Source organism: Ranitomeya variabilis, chromosome 2 (assembly GCF_051348905.1).
Source record: "Ranitomeya variabilis isolate aRanVar5 chromosome 2, aRanVar5.hap1, whole genome shotgun sequence".
NCBI lineage: Eukaryota > Metazoa > Chordata > Amphibia > Anura > Dendrobatidae > Ranitomeya > Ranitomeya variabilis.
The window spans coordinates 690,723,586-690,739,712 of record NC_135233.1 but is presented as its reverse complement, the minus strand read 5'-3'; the positions used below and the strand labels follow the sequence as shown (position 1 = coordinate 690,739,712).

The 16,127-nt window shown below is 39.1% G+C and overlaps 1 protein-coding gene across 3 annotated transcripts in view; it reads left to right on the top strand.

Annotated features, from left to right (window-relative positions):
- The window catches only part of LAMA2 (laminin subunit alpha 2), a 1,287,603-nt gene that overhangs the window by 403,512 nt on the left and 867,964 nt on the right, over positions 1-16,127 (top strand). For all 3 annotated transcript variants that reach the window (XM_077289387.1, XM_077289386.1, XM_077289385.1), the window contains exon 4: positions 13,776-14,018. In XM_077289387.1, the coding sequence (XP_077145502.1) occupies positions 13,776-14,018 (243 nt within the window). The remainder of the gene's footprint in view (positions 1-13,775; positions 14,019-16,127) is intronic.

Genomic DNA, 16,127 nt, shown 5'->3' with positions numbered 1-16,127 from the left:
GGCAGGCATGTCCAAACTGAAACATTCAATGCATGTGACTAAGAAAAGGATGGGAGAGGCAGAAAAACGCATTAGCAGTGCTGAGGACTATATTGCCAAAGCGGATAAGGCCACAAAATGTATGAGTGCTGCGATTTCTGCCATACAAGTGAAAACGGATGACATTGAAAATAGGTCCAGGCGCAATAATGTGTGGCTGATTAAGTTGCCTGAAAAGACGGAAGGCACGGCATCAACAGAATTCTTTGAGAAATGGCTATTAAACAATATTGAAGGAGACAAGCTTTCCCGGATGTACACAATTGAAAGAGCACACCGAGTTCCTATGCATCCCCTCCCCCCTGGGCGTCCTCCTAGACAAGTGCTAGTCAAGAGCTTGCATTACGGGGACAGAGACACCATTCTCAGACATGCCAGAGAGAACCCGGATTTAAAGATAAATGGCTCCACTATTTCCATATTTCCGGACTTCTCCATGTCCACATTAAGAACAGGCTGAGTGAGATCGGCGTCGCTTACTCGATGCTGTACCCGGCCAAACTAAGAGTGGTCGCTGAAAGGAAAGTGCATTTTTTCACGGAGGATAAAGAGGCACACGGATGGCTGGACAGCAATGAGCAACATCTGCATCAAGCGAAACTGAAGGACTCAACGGGATGATAGGACGGTTCTCCTCTATTCTTGTTGCTCTTATTGCCTCTTTTTTGCAGGGATCCATTGGCTCCTTTTCCCCCTCTGGTTTCTGTGTTTTTATGAGTAGGGGACGAGCCCTTGTTGGATCTTGAGTTTTTTCTGCTTTGTTTTTTTTTGGGTGGGGGAAATTTGAATTTTTGAAATATTTAATAGGCTGCAATCCACAAGTCATGTGAGAGTCCCATTAGTTTGGGACAAGTTGCGGGACTGTTGGACAGGGTTAACAGACTGATCCGGATAAAGTGCGCTCTCCCCTCCATGTTGGAAGGGGATGGAAAGATGGAAAGGGGATTAGTTGGGGGTGTTTTTCTGTTGTTTTGGGGGAAATATTTGCATACTATAGATTACCATGACTACTATGGTTGTGACTTTGGTTGCGACTGGATGAAAGAATGTGGTATAAAATGTTTTGTGGTAGGAAAATGTCTGGAAGAATGAGAATTGTGAGTTGGAATGTCAGGGGTTTGGCGTATGGTGTGAAGCGGCAAGCTGTGTTTAAATTTTTGAATTATGCCAAGCCTTCAGTGATCTGTCTGCAGGACACACATATGGTGAAGGAGAGAACGCATTTTCTGGCTAAGAGATGGGTTCAGGTGGGGTACCATGCCATATATTCAGCATATTCTAGGGGAGTCAGCATCCTCATCTGTGCCGGGGTACCTTTTGAGTATCACAAAGTGGTTATAGACCAGTCAGGTAGATCCATATGTTTACTTTGCAAATTGTACGGATTTCTGATGTTGCTGGTTTCAATTTATATTCCACCACCATATTGTGGTAAGGTTATCCACAGAGTTCTGGGAATATTGGAGGAGACACCTGGGATACCATTTTTGATAATATGGGACTTTAACAATATTCCGGACACACACTGGGATAGGGGGAGACGAGAGCCGTTGAAACCGAGTGGTAATTGTACACTATTTGGTGCCATCCTGAGGGAGACTGCTCTGCATGATTTATGGAGGATTTCTCATCCTGAGGTTTACAAGTATTCATGCTTCTCGTCCTCTTTCGCTTCTTTGTCAAGAATAGGTCTGGCCTTGGGCAAAACACAGATGTTGGGCCTTGTTGGGGATGTAACGTATATGGCTAGAACAATATCGGATCATTCTCCCATGAGTGTGGTACTTGAGGGTGTGGGTGTGCCTGCTAGGGGGTGCATGTGGAGGCTGAACCCATTCTGGCTACATCTTATTGACTTGGATGGACATATAGTGGGAGATATTAAGAAATATTTTAAAATTAATGTTGGGTCGGCTTCTGTATTGTTGGTATGGGAGGCTATGAAGGCTTACTTCAGAGGGATCTGCATTAAAGAGATATCCCGAGTCAAGACAGAAATGGGCAGGAAGGATCAGATGTTGAGAAGAGAGTTGGAGGAGGTTGAGGAGGCATTAATCAGTGATCAGTCCCCAGAAGCACAGGAAAGGTTGAAAGTAGCGCAGAATAGAGTATGTCAGATGGCAATTAAAAAGGTGGAATGTAAGAGAATGTTTCAAACTGCTAAATATTTTGAGGAGGGGGACAAGGCAGGTCATCTCCTTTCTAGAATAGTGGCAGCACAGAGAGACTCCACACATATAGTTGCTTTGAAGGGAAAGGATGGGTCAGACCATACTGGTTGCGAGGCAATTTTGGAGGTGATGATGGAGTATTAGTCGGATCTTTATAAATCGTGGATACAACCAATGATGGAGGAGGTGGATGTTTTTTTGGCAGAGTTTCAGCTTCCTAGACTTTCTATGGTTGATCAGGAACTTCTTGAAGAGCCGTTTAATTTGGTGGAGCTTGACGCCACACTGGCCTCTATGCCTAATGATAAAGCCCCAGGGGTGGATGGTATCCCAGGGGAGGTGTATAAAGTATATGAAGAGGTATTGCTTCCCGCTTTGTTGGAGGTGTATGCTGCTGGTCTGGTGGAGGGGGAGTTGCCGCGGTACATGCATGAGGCAATAATTGTAGTGTTGACAAAACAGGGTAAGGATCCAAAGGATCCGGCTTCCTATCTCCCAATCTCGTTATTAATGATAGACATCAAAATCTTGGCCAAAATGTTGGCTAATCGTCTTAACAAAGTGATAACGACACTAATACAACGGGACCAGTCTGGTTTTCTGCCCAATTGTTCTACAGCATGTAATCTTAGACGATTGTTTCTCAATATGCAGGTAAAGTCGGACAATATGGTTCAGAGGCTTGTTGTGTCTTTAGATGCCGCTAAGGCATTCGATAGTGTGTAGTGGCGGTTTTTGTGAGCGGTTATGAAGGCTATGGGTTTTGGCAAGAGATTTATAAGATGGGTGCAATTGTTATATGCATATCTAAGAGCCAGCATATGGGTAAATGGGCTCTTGTCGGGGAATTTCCCCTTATATAGTGGAAAGCGGCAGGGGTTCCCCTTGTCTCCTCTCTTGTTTGCAATTGCTGTTGAGCCCTTGGCGACAGCGATACGGAGGGATAGAGACATAAAGGGATTTAAATATGGAAACTATGAAGAAAAGATTGCTCTGTACACGGACGATGTGCTACTGTTCTTGGAAGATGTGCAGGAGTCTCTGATGGCCGTTATGAGCAGCATTAAAAAAATCTGTGCTATTTCCGGATTATCTATTAATTGGGATAAGTCTGTGTTGTTGCTCATTGACGTAGCGGCTCCTCTGACACCAGACTCTGGGGTTCCCTTAAGAGTGGTACGTGAGTTTAAATATTTGGGCATCGTGGTTTCGGACAAAATAGAGGACTATGTGCGGCTCAACTTGACTCCTTTGCTTGGGAAGTTCCAGCAGAAGATTGGGGCCTGGAAGAAGCTATTTCTGTTGCAGGAAGAGTAAATTTGATCAAAATGATACTTATGCCTCAGCTCCTCTGCATATTGCATAATGCTCCAGTGTGGCTGCCTCAGAGTAAATTTTATAGGATCAATACTCTATTTAGGGACTTAATTTGGAAGGGTGGATGGGCTTGCATCAAATTGGAACATCTGCTAAGGGTGAAGGATGAGGGTGGTCTGGCGGTCCCCAATCCATGGATTTACTATATAGCATCTCAATGCCAGCATATGGTAGGTTGAGGAGAACTGAAACAGAGCTCTTTAGTGGGGATAATCATTGAACACGCGATAGGGCAAGGCGCATTGTTAGCCAGTCAGGAAGCAGGCAGATTCAGAATTAACCCCCCAAAATTCCCAACAATAGCTCTGATGGGGAAAGTCTGGCAGAAAATTAAGCAATGGAGTGGAGTAACAGAATTTACGAGATATACGCCAATTTGGTTTGATCCTAGATTGGCAGAGCTTATGAGATTGTGGGGGTTCGGTCAGTGGAGGCGCATTGGCATTTGGTTCGTGTCTCAGTTGCTTGATGGGGATGTTATTAAAACAATTAAGACACTTAGGACTGAGTTTCCTTTGTCCCAGAAGATGTTCTTTCAATATTTGCAGTTGAGACACACCCTAAATTGTCAAAAGGAGGGGTCGTGCGTGATTCAGCAGTCCAATAGCTTGTTGAATCTTATCAGGCCTTGGAGGAGTACGAGGGGGTTCATTATCATGATGTACAGGGGTCTGATGGATGCCTTTTTATTGAAATATCTGATATCAGATAAAGGAAAAATGTGTGGCAGACGTGGGTCCTTTGTCGGAGTCTCAGTGGGAGTCTATACTTCAATACATCCCCAGGTCTTCCTTGAGTGAGGCTAAAAGGGTGTCGAAGTTATACCTGGTGTATAGGGTGTATCGGGTGTACAGGACCCCGGCATGGATGAGGAAGGCAGGACTGTGAGGTGACTCAAAATGCCCAAGGTGCAGTGAGGAGGATGCAGATTTGATACATATGATGTGACTATGTGCTCACCTCCAACCCTTTTGGGTGAAGGTGCTTAATTTGATTCAAGAGGTGACAGGGGTAAATGTAGTGCGTAACCCACTGAATTGTCTTCTGGGTTGCATGGATGATATTGCTATGGATGAATGTGGAAGGTTGATTATTGCAAGATTGTTGTATGCTTCGAGAAAGCTTATTGCGATGCATTGGTTGGATAAAAAACCACCAGGGAAAAAAAGAATTTATTAATAAAATTAATTTTATTGTCCTTATGGAAAGGAATATCTACATCAAGACAGGTCAGAATACAAAATTTGAAAATGTGTGGGGCGGATGGATGGATTACCCAAGCGTGGCATCTGCTGAGTTATTGCAGAGTAGAATGGGGGTCGTTTAGTTGCTTCTGGAGGGACTTTTACATGTATTGTTGTACAATTTTCAAGAGGTGATGCTGTCAGTTGGTTGTATTGGATAATGGGTAGGGGACTGGGGGGAGGGAGGGTTGGTTATGGGGTAAGGGTCCTGTTTTTGTAAAATGAAAATATATTAATAGGTTTTGTGTTCGTTGTACCTGTCTGGAAAATGTGTCAGACTGTGTTATTGCGTGTCATATGCTTTAATAAAAATTATTTTATTAAAAAAAAAAAAAAAACATTTTGTGCGATATGACTCTCTGATTTAAGGGCACAAAAATTAAAAGATTAAAAATTACATAATTCTCAACATTTTTGCCAAATTTCCATTTTTTTCATAAATAAATGCAAGTCATATCAGAGAAATTTTACCACTAACATGAAGTTCAATATGTCATGAAAAAAGCATCTCAGAATCAGTGTGATCCGTTGAAGTGTTCCAGAGCTATAACCTCATAAAGTGACAGTGGTCAAAATTTTAAAAATTGGCTTGGTTATTATGTACAAACTGCCTCTGTCACTAAGGGGTTAAAATTCAAGCTAAATTGGAAAGCTGCAAAATATTTCACTATTCATCTTTAATTTTTTTAGACTGCACAAGATATCATTTTTTAAAGGGTTAGCACTTAGCAGAAATACTGTGTATAGCTGATAATTTGTCAATGATAGTTATGACTACTTTTATATCTAAAAACATGAATAGCTTACCCTACTTGCATATGTGATGAAGACTCACACGGTCCATAGATACAAGACTGTGGCATTGAAAATACAGAATCACAATTGTTACAACCATCCATACTCTCAGTATGACTTAAGTAATTCTGATAGCTTTCTTTACTGGCAGGGATAGATGAATGGTACAAAAAAGTGTATATTTCAGGACCAGAATAGTGTGAATATGCCTAAGAACGTAATTTGTCTTCTCTTGTGAGACAGATTCTTTGAGGTAATGATGTGCATGCGTTTTTATTATTCATGCATGTTTTAGAACAGAGTGACAGGATGAAAGAAATCCGATAAAGGGAGTGGGAGACATCCAAAGGAGGAAACTAGAAAGTTGATGTGCAGTGCTACTCTGTTCAGAATGCTAATTAGTTTAGGAATCAGAACAAAGTTACCTTATTTTCCTACAGAGCAGCCGATAATGGCATTTTCAAAAAAATATTAAAATTCACCCAGATATTGAACCAGTTTACATGGTCAACTTTCTTAAGCTTTTTTTCTGTGACAAAAGTAGAACAGGGGAATGGTAAGATTGATTTGATTTGAGATCAGAATTTAAGGTAGGTTCTGCCAATCTTAAAATAATAGCACTGATATTTTGTCCTATCTTTTTCAGAATCACACTGATGCCATTCCACTATAACAATGTTTTAAACTGCATGTTAATCTGTAAACTATCTACATAGCTAAGCCAAAATTTGAGGAGCTGGTTTAAGACTTACGATCTTAGTTTGAAATCCTCAAAATCAAATTTAAAAAAGTAGAAGGCAGCATTCCAAACCTTAGGTGCAAAAAAGAGGATAATATTTGCACTGATGGATTTGTAATACTTCTGCAAAATACACAGCTAGATAGAGGACTGGCAAATACTCTGCAGCCGCAAAAGGATGAAATAAACATGGGCATGGATGGTGGAGCTTTCCCATAAATCCTTGCAGCTATCACATAAAAGGATACAGCAAAGCCAATTAGGATGGCCTATTATAGTCTCTGTAAAAAAAGAGGCAGGTAATGCAGCAGCTATTTTGGGGTGAATAGTAATAAGATGTCACAACTCACCTCTTGTTTGAGAGAGGAAGTTATAAAACATTGAACAAATTCTACAGGTAATGTGCAACCGAACAGCAGTGAAAAACTATTATACGGTAATTTGTTTATTTGTTTACCTAGAGCCATATATGTTGAGATTACTTTGACATTAATAAGGCTGTAGTTGCATTAAAGACTTTCCGTGAATTTTCAATTGGTCTATCCACATTCAAGAACAATATTGGCATCTAAGAGCTCAGTAAAGTGTATATTCAAGGCCAATGACATCCCTATTGTTATCAACAGGTTCAAAGGTTAAGTTGCTGTTATGAGACAGATCACACAAAGCATAAATCTCTTCATGCTTCATAATGGATTGTGCAAACATGGTGGAATAAATTCTATTTTTCAACATCAGTCTGTACCACTTCAATATATGCCTACTCGACAAGAGCAATAAATGGAGGTACAAAATTGCTCATTTTAAAATAGCTCAGATTCTGATAATCATAGCTCTGAAGTGACAGGTTTAGGAGACAAATGTTTCACCTTCAAAGTTCGGAAAAATTTACATGGATCAATATTTGTATGAATCCAAATGGAGTCTTTTCATGGGTTACACGTTTAGCACAGAAAGCTGTGAGTCAGGTAATATTTTAGAGGAAATATCTACCACTAAGGTATCTGCTTTTTCTTAGTTGTCACTATGCTTGATGGTTGATGTGTACGACTATTCAGCTTGCTTTTTGTAACATCTCCAATGCCCCTGGTTGTATTTTCTTCATTCAATCCTACTGGTGGATCCATTTTCAAAATAAATTTGCCAGTAGTTTCATGTTTGTCCTTGATACTTCTTGTAATACCAGTTTTGTAATCCTCAAGATCTCGGGAACATTTTCTACTGTTCTCCTACTCCAAATACAGCTCCACTGTCTGTGTATGGGCTGTTACATAGTTTGAAATATTTTAATTATTTGGTGGACATTCCTATCTATCTATCTATCTATCTATCTATCTATCTATCTATCTATCTATCTATCTATCTATCTATATCTATCTATCTATCTATCTATCTCTATTGATCTAAACCATTCATAAAAGAAAAGCCAAATATACAGGATAAAAGCAAACAAATAAAAAAGATTACAAGGACATAACACTATTCTATGCATTTCCTAGGAGGAAGACAATCTGGGAAAAAGATTGATCTTTAGCAATTTGCTATGAATAACGTTCTACAATCTGCCTTAGAAAACAGGACATCCAGAAGGCATAACAAAATACTCAGTAAATAATTACAGAGATCTGTAACTGAAAATTCCATATGTTCAATAAACTGTAGTAAAGTAAAAAAAAAACTCAAATTCAGATGGTGAAACTTTGTATCTTGAGATGAGTGCATCAGGCAAAATTTGAATTCATCTGTTTGTGGGGATTTTCCCAGAAAATTCAATTTGTGGAAAAGTTATTCCACATTAATTTAACATTCCTTATTATGCTCTGGGGTCACAGGACACCAGAGCATAATAAACCTAAGATGTAAAAAATGAACAAAACAATTAAACTCATCTTAACGCTCATCTCTCTGGCCCTCCTGCTCCCCACCATCACCCATCTGGTCCTCACCACATTTTCAAATCTTTACCACTCATGCTGAAATCCCTGAGACTCTAATGTTGAGCTGGGACTTCCATCTTTAAGGATGCTCAGGATGGTTCTGATATGCACGTGCAAGGTTACGACACACAGCATGATATCATAAAACTGTGACCTTTTGCATGCTTGTACAGAATCATCCAGGGCCACCTCAATGCTAGAAGTCCTGGCCCAGCATGAGAAGATTTCAGCACAAGTGGCCACTATCTAACCCCTTCATGACCTTGGGATTTTTCATTTTTCCGTGTTCGTTTTTCACTCCCCTCTTCCCAGAGCCATAACTTTTTTATTTTTCCATCAATTTGGCCATGTGAGGGCTTATTTTTTGCGGGACGAGTTGTACTTTTGAATGACATCATTGGTTTTACCATGTCGTGTACTATAAAATGGGAAAAAAATTCCAAGTGCAGTGAAATTGCAAAAAAAGTGCAATCCCACACTTGTTTTTTGCATGGCTTTTTTGCTAGGTTCACTAAATGCTAAAACTGACCTGCTATTATGATTCTCCAGGTCACGTCAAGTTCATAGACACCTAACATGACTAGGTTATTTTTTACCTAAGTGGTGGAAAAAAATTCCAAACTTTTCTAAAAAAAAAAAAAAAATCGCGCTATTTTCCGATACTAGTAGCGTCTCCATTTTTCATGATCTGGGGTCGGTTGAGGGCTTATTTTTTGCATGCCTAGCTGCATTTTTAATGATAGCATTTCGGTGCAGATACGTTCTTTTGATCGCCCGTTATTGCATTTTAATGCAATGTCACGGTGACCAAAAAAACATAATTCTGGCGTTTCGATTTTTTTTCTCGTTACGCCGTTTAGCGATCAGGTTAATGCTTTTTTTTATTGATAGATCGGGCGATTCTGAGCGTGGCGATACCAAATATGTGTAGGTTTGATTTTTTTTTTATTTATTTATTTTGATTGGGGCGAAAGGGGAGTGATTTAAACTTTTATTTTTTTTATTTTTTTCACATTTTTTTAAACTTTTTTTTAAACTTTTGCCATACTTCAATAGCCTCCATGGGAGGCTAGAAGCAGGCACAGCACGATCACCTCTGCTACATAGCAGCGATCTGCTGTTCGCTGCTATGTAGTAGAAAATCAGGTGTGCTCTGAGCGCCGACCAAAGGGGGGCGCTCACAGCTACTGGCGATCAGTAACCATAGAGGTCTCAAGGACCTCTATGTTTACAATGGAGAAGCATCGCCGACCTCCGATCATGTGACGGGGGTCGGCGATGCGCTCATATCCGGCCGCCCGGCCGGATGCGGTAGTTAAATGCCGCTGTCTGCATTTGACAGCGGCATTTAACTAGTTAATAGCAGCGGGTGAATCGCGATTTCATCCCCCTGCTATTGCGGGCACATGTCTGCTGCATCAAAGCAGGGGAGCTGACATCGGACGTACTATCCCGTCCGAGGTCAGTAAGGGGCTAAAGATGTGGCTATGGCTGGACAGGTTCTACTAAAGCACTAAATAGGAGAGCATATGGTTACTTTATTTTTTGATGGCCTTTTACAGTTCAGGAAAATAATGGTCAGTGGCTGCCATTTTACTGAATCCAAGAGGAAACGAATTACAAAGAATCTGCATTTTGACAAGTGCAGAGGTTTTTTTAAATTATAGTAAAATTAAATCCTACTGTAATATTAGTATTTGCTTCTCTCTACTTACTTCTAGACATAGTGGATGCACTTCTTTTAGTTAACTTGATGAAATGCAGAAAACATTACTAGTCAGATCTTTGTATGGACTAATGATATTTCTGTATATAGAAATTAGGTCACATCTAAATTATCTTTTTTCAAGGTTGATAACCCCAGATTTGGTTATCTCTCTGGGTACTGAAGTGTGTCAACTCCATTTATTACTTTTTTCCTCTGAACGTCTTCTGTACGTTTTTTAAATACTGGTGAACTATAATTTTTTAGGTTGATGAGGTTCGTCGAAGTGACAAAGAAAAATAGCACCAAATAACGTGTTGCATACCTCAGCATGATCAGTGGACCACCAGATTCTAGATTCTAGGCTTCATGACCACAGGTGCTGCATCTAAAACGAGCACCATCATAGAAATCCAACCGAGAAGAATGAAAAAGATGGCCCTCCATAATCAAATAAAAGATACTTCTTTATTGAGGGTAATTTGTACATGGATGCATGGGATCAGGTACATACTTCCCTGCATCCATGTACTAATTACCACCAATAAGGAAGTGTATTTTATTTGATCATGGAGTGCCATCTTTTTCATTCTTCTCTGTTGATTCCACGGAGTTTTCCTCATCTTAAGAATGATAAGCATGACAATATTTGTAGACAGGTTGGAATAAATTAATTTTTAAATAGGATACTATATACATGTGATGCTGAATAAAGAAGTAATTTCTCAATCCTTTTTAATAAGGGTTAATTATCTTCCTTTTGGATGCATTATGAGATTGATGAGCTCAAATACAGTATCTACCATATTTCAAAAGTTTTACCTTTTGCTATAGGATTTATGTTCAAACACTGTGTGATATATGGTAAAAAACACATTCATGTTACATGTGCTTCCTGGTATAAGTGAGAGATCAGATAAAAGATGTCACAAAGGAGTAATACTCACACTAAGGTGTTGTACTGTGGGTACGGAAGAGCGGATCCATGGAAGTTCGGGTTTTGGTCCCCGACCCAAACTTTAGTCCAAAGTTCGGTTCAGGTACCAGCACTGTACCTGAAATTGAACCAGAACCCGAACCCCATTTAAAAAAAAATGGTGACCCAGATTTTGGATCTGGAAAAAATCTTTCTTTCTCTGTCTGCAACTGACTTTCCCTGGAACTCGAAATATTGCAGCAGATTTCTGATAGAAGTTTGTGTTCAGCATTTAGCACCAGACACTAACTGTCCGATATGAACCCCGAACTTTTATATCGGACTTCGCTCATGTTTAACTGTGGGCATAATACCAAAAAAACTAATTTCACCATTCATTACTGCTATTACATTGCCCTAAGTGCCATAGATATCCATGCCATAATAAGAAAGGGCACTGGAATAGGCCAGCAAATGCAAAAAGGACCTTCAGTGGCCAAAGCACTAAATGATCATTGCTCCACTGAAGCTTTATTGCACCAGTAGCCAAAAAATTTCTTACATGGAAAATTGCATTCAATTGATCCTATACTCACTCAAAGCATTGCAACATGTTTCAACTATAAGAGACAGAGGAAAAACACAGCTCACCCAGGCTCTAGGCATCAGAAGCATGAAATCCAAAGAACCACTTGTACAATAGGCAAGGTAGAAAAAAATCCAAATTCTGACAAAGGGCGCATGGTGCATTTGAAACACGTTGCCATATATCATGGATTGATGTATCATGATGGATTACCTTTTTGAATAAATACTGGAATTTTTGTGAAGCTGAATGTATCAACTATGACTGACCTGTATCCTCATCAAGTCAGTGAGTGATAACACTGGTCAACAGCATTTTTGGTGCCAAAGATATTTCATCGAATTTAGGGTATTTTTGGGGTGCTGATTCTGAATATGTCATCAGTTTTGCCAGATTGGCTCAAGTTTTTGAGATTTTTGGTATCTTATTTATAGCACTTGTTGGTAAATGCGACGCATCATCTCATTAATTTCTTTGGATTAGTACTTGAACTGAGCAGTTCTCAATATAGTTTTGTGTTAATTAGTGTTCTAAAAGTTTGTTCATAGCTTGATTTTTGCACTAACTTTATGTTGTTGTCTGTTTTCCAGTAAAAAGCATGAACTCATCAAGAAGAAGTTGTCTTAACGATCCAGACTCATTCTGTTACATTTGTGGTGAATACACACTGCCAAAACATAGAAGAAACATAACAGACTTCGTAAAAAAAGTGTATTTTGCCTATTTTGGGGTTATGCTTGGGGACCAAGACAAGTTTTGGGCACCACACATAGTGTGCAAAGCATGTATCAACTTATTACGAAAATGGAGCAAAGGACAAAGAAAAAGCTTCAAATTTGGTGTTCCAATGGTGTGGAGAGAGCCAAAAAATCATCATGATGACTGTTATTTATGGTAAACACAGGTACAGGCACATCTTCACAATGAGGGACAGGCCTTCTTGCAGATTCCATGTTACTCCCATTTTCGTTTCTTATGCTTATTGAATCCTTGCACTTGCACTGCACAGAAATAACAGTCATCATGATGATTTTTTGGCTCTCTCCACACCATTGGAACACCAAATGTGAAGCTTTTTCTTTGTCCTTTGCTCCATTTTCGTAATAATTCGATACATGCTTTGCACACTATGTGTGGTGCCCAAAACTTGTCTTGGTCCCCAAGCATAACCCCAAAATAGGCAAAATACACTTTTTTTACGAAGTCTGTTATGTTTCTTCTATGTTTTGGCAGTGTGTATTCACCACAAATGTAACAGAATGAGTCTGGATCGTTAAGACAACTTCTTCTTGATGAGTTCATGCTTTTCACTGGAAAACAGACAACAACATAAAGTTAGTGCAAAAATCAAGCTATGAACAAACTTTTAGAACACTAATTAACACAAAACTATATTGAGAACTGCTCAGTTCAAGTACTAATCCAAAGAAATTAATGAGATGATGCGTCGCATTTACCAACAAGTGCTATAAATAAGATACCAAAAATCTCAAAAACTTGAGCCAATCTGGCAAAACTGATAGCATATTCAGAATCAGCACCCCAAAAATACCCCAAATTCATTAAAATATTTTGGACACCAGAAAAAAAATTTTTTTTTGTTGACCTGTGTAATAAGTTTAAATTTAAAAATAAAGCTAGTATTCATCACCAGCCTTACATAAAGTTAGTGAATGATAATAGGTTAAATAACAAATAAAGTCAGAAATGCCTCATTAGTCCAATATTAATATAAACAATATGTATGATTATTAAAAACAAAAACAAATCATTAAAATACATATACACATATTTTTTAATTATTGTTAGGCAGACAAGGTATTTCAGGTTTTATGGGGTTTATAAACCTATTAGCATGCATTGATTTTGTGTATGAAGACTACTTGTCATGGTTGAAACGCATTGCTTTGGTAAAAGAGCAATCATATTCAATTTTCCATGTGGATTTTTTTTTTTGGGGGGAAGCGATTATTAATGTAATCAAGCATCAGTGGAGCAACATTTATTCAATGCATCGCCTAATAAAGTTTCATGTTGCATTGAAGAAAACTACTGTGGTTTGCGAAATTTAAATGAAGCGCCTTGCTTTAATGTCATGTTGTTGTGAGGTGCGGGAACATTGAAATAATACACTATAGTGTTGTAATTTGTGTCTTTTTGATTAAAATGCGAATACTACATCATAATAAGGTATTAAACCATGGAACTGTTTAGTATACATTTCTTGTATCAATGTGTTAAAAAAATGTTGTGTTTCTTTCTGCAGGTTTTCCAGATTGCTTATGTTATCGTTAAAGCTGCCAACTCCCCTCGGCCTGGAAACTGGATTTTAGAAAGATCTCTTGATGGTATTACTTACAAACCATGGCAGTACTATGCCATCACGGACAGCGAGTGTTTGACCCGGTATAACATTGTTCCACGACCTGGCATTCCCTCATACGTGCAGGACGATGAAGTTATTTGTACATCTCATTATTCAAAGATTCATCCACTTGAAAATGGAGAGGTAAATTGTGCAATGAAGCAATTGTAAAGATTTGACAGCGCCAATAGCTGACTTAACCGTGCTCTAACTGACAGTTTTTATTTCCCTGACAGCAGCACACTGCAGGCTGACAGTGCACTCTGATTGCCTGTAACATAGCAGGGGTGGGGGTTAAAATGGGAAATGCATTTACATTTCCACTAAGTAATGTTTCAGCACAAAGAAGACAGATAGAGAAGCAAAGGTGACAGAAAGATGCACCCAGAAGTTGAAAGTTGAAGAAGAAAATTCATTAGATTATGCATCAATGTCAGAAATGGCAGCAGTGTTTTGTGATTGTTTAATACGCTTGTGCTAATGTATTTACTTTGTATACTAATGAGACTTGTGTACGCATTTATGTTTCCATGCATTGTAAAAAGTCTCTATGCCCCATTTCTCAGATATAGCTAAAAGTGAAACAGAACTTAAGAGTAGAATAAAGAAGCGAAATTCATTAAAATAACAATAATATGCAAATGTTTGTTAAGTACTAACTAATAATAAAAGCTAAGTTAGGTAAAAATGAATGCAAACAGAGTACGGAAGTCAAGATCTTAGATATCAGTATACTATGTTTAAAGAAGACCCACCAGCTCTCCGGAAATGTCTTGTTGCATAATAATATTGTATTAACAAATTGGCATGTTGCCATTTTCTTTATTAAGAGGATATACATCATTTTACACAACTATCACTGTTCAGAGAGTGTCATAGTGTGCAACCACACACCTTTCACAAAATCAATGTCAACACTCAATTTGCAACGTTTTCATACATTTCCAAGTAAAGCAAAAGTAGAACAGCTCCACACAGATGCTTCCGAATTGTTACTCTCTGGGGAATACAAGTGTATTCTTAGGAGATATATGCAGGAATGCTATCAAGTCCTCTTTAATCCTTAAATCAATATATAATACAGGTATGTGAAAAAATATTTACCCCTTCCTGATTTCCTACTCTTTTGCATTATGGTTTTTATGAGTTACCAGAATAGCAGAACCCCCATAAGTGCCCCCATTTTACAAACTGCACCTCTTGACAAATTCATCTGGGGGACCAGTGATCATATTGACACCACAGGTGTGTCACAGAATTTTATACCTTTGGGCGGTGAAGAAAAAATAACTGCATTTTTACCACCAAAATGTTGTTTTAGCTCCATATTTTATATTTTCACACAGGAAGTGGGTAGAAATTGAACCATAATTTGTCCCACAGTTTCTTCTGAACATGGTAATGCCCCATACGTGGCTGTACATTACTGCTTTTCCATATAGCGAGACTCAGGAGGGACAGAGCGCTAATTGCCTCCTGAAGAGCAGATTTTCCTAGAAAAGTTTGCAGACTCCATATTCAGAGCTTGTAATTGCTAGAAGAGCATAATCCCCCTTAAGTGACCCATTTTGGAAATTATACCCCTTTGGGAATTTATCTACAGATGTAGTGACAATTTTGATTCCATGGGTGTTTTCCAGAAACAAGCAGCAGTGGATGTTGCCAATTGAAGATTGCAAACTGCCATTGTAGTGACCAGTATGCTGTAGTGACCAGTATGTTGTAGTGTCCAGTATGTTATGTCCAGCATCCCTAGGCTATGCAAACTGTCAGCGCTGCACTGATAGGGTAAGTTGGTGATCATGCTCTGAGCATGATCAAGCAACTTTCCTAGCTCTGGCAACCTGGACGTCATCATAATGACATTGGGTCACCATGGTATTGATCGTGACCCCACGAGATGATACGGGGTCTCCAATCCAAGGGCAGAGGGGCTGTCATTCCTCTGCCAGCTTCTGAAATGCTTCAATAGAGATTGATTGCAGCATTTAGGGGATTAATGGTGTGGGATCACTCCTGAAACTTAGTGCCGGGTGTCAGCTGTCAGAATCAGCTGACAACCGGCGGCAATCCCACACGCACAGCTCGTGTGCACGCAAAATAGCCATGACGTATCCATACTCTCCACGTCAATAATACCCAGTTCACAGGGACATATGGATATGTCTAAGATGGGAAAGGGGTTAAATTAGTCTTGTTTACAGATGAGTGTCATGTAATCTTGGATGGTCCAGATGGATGGAGTTGTGTATG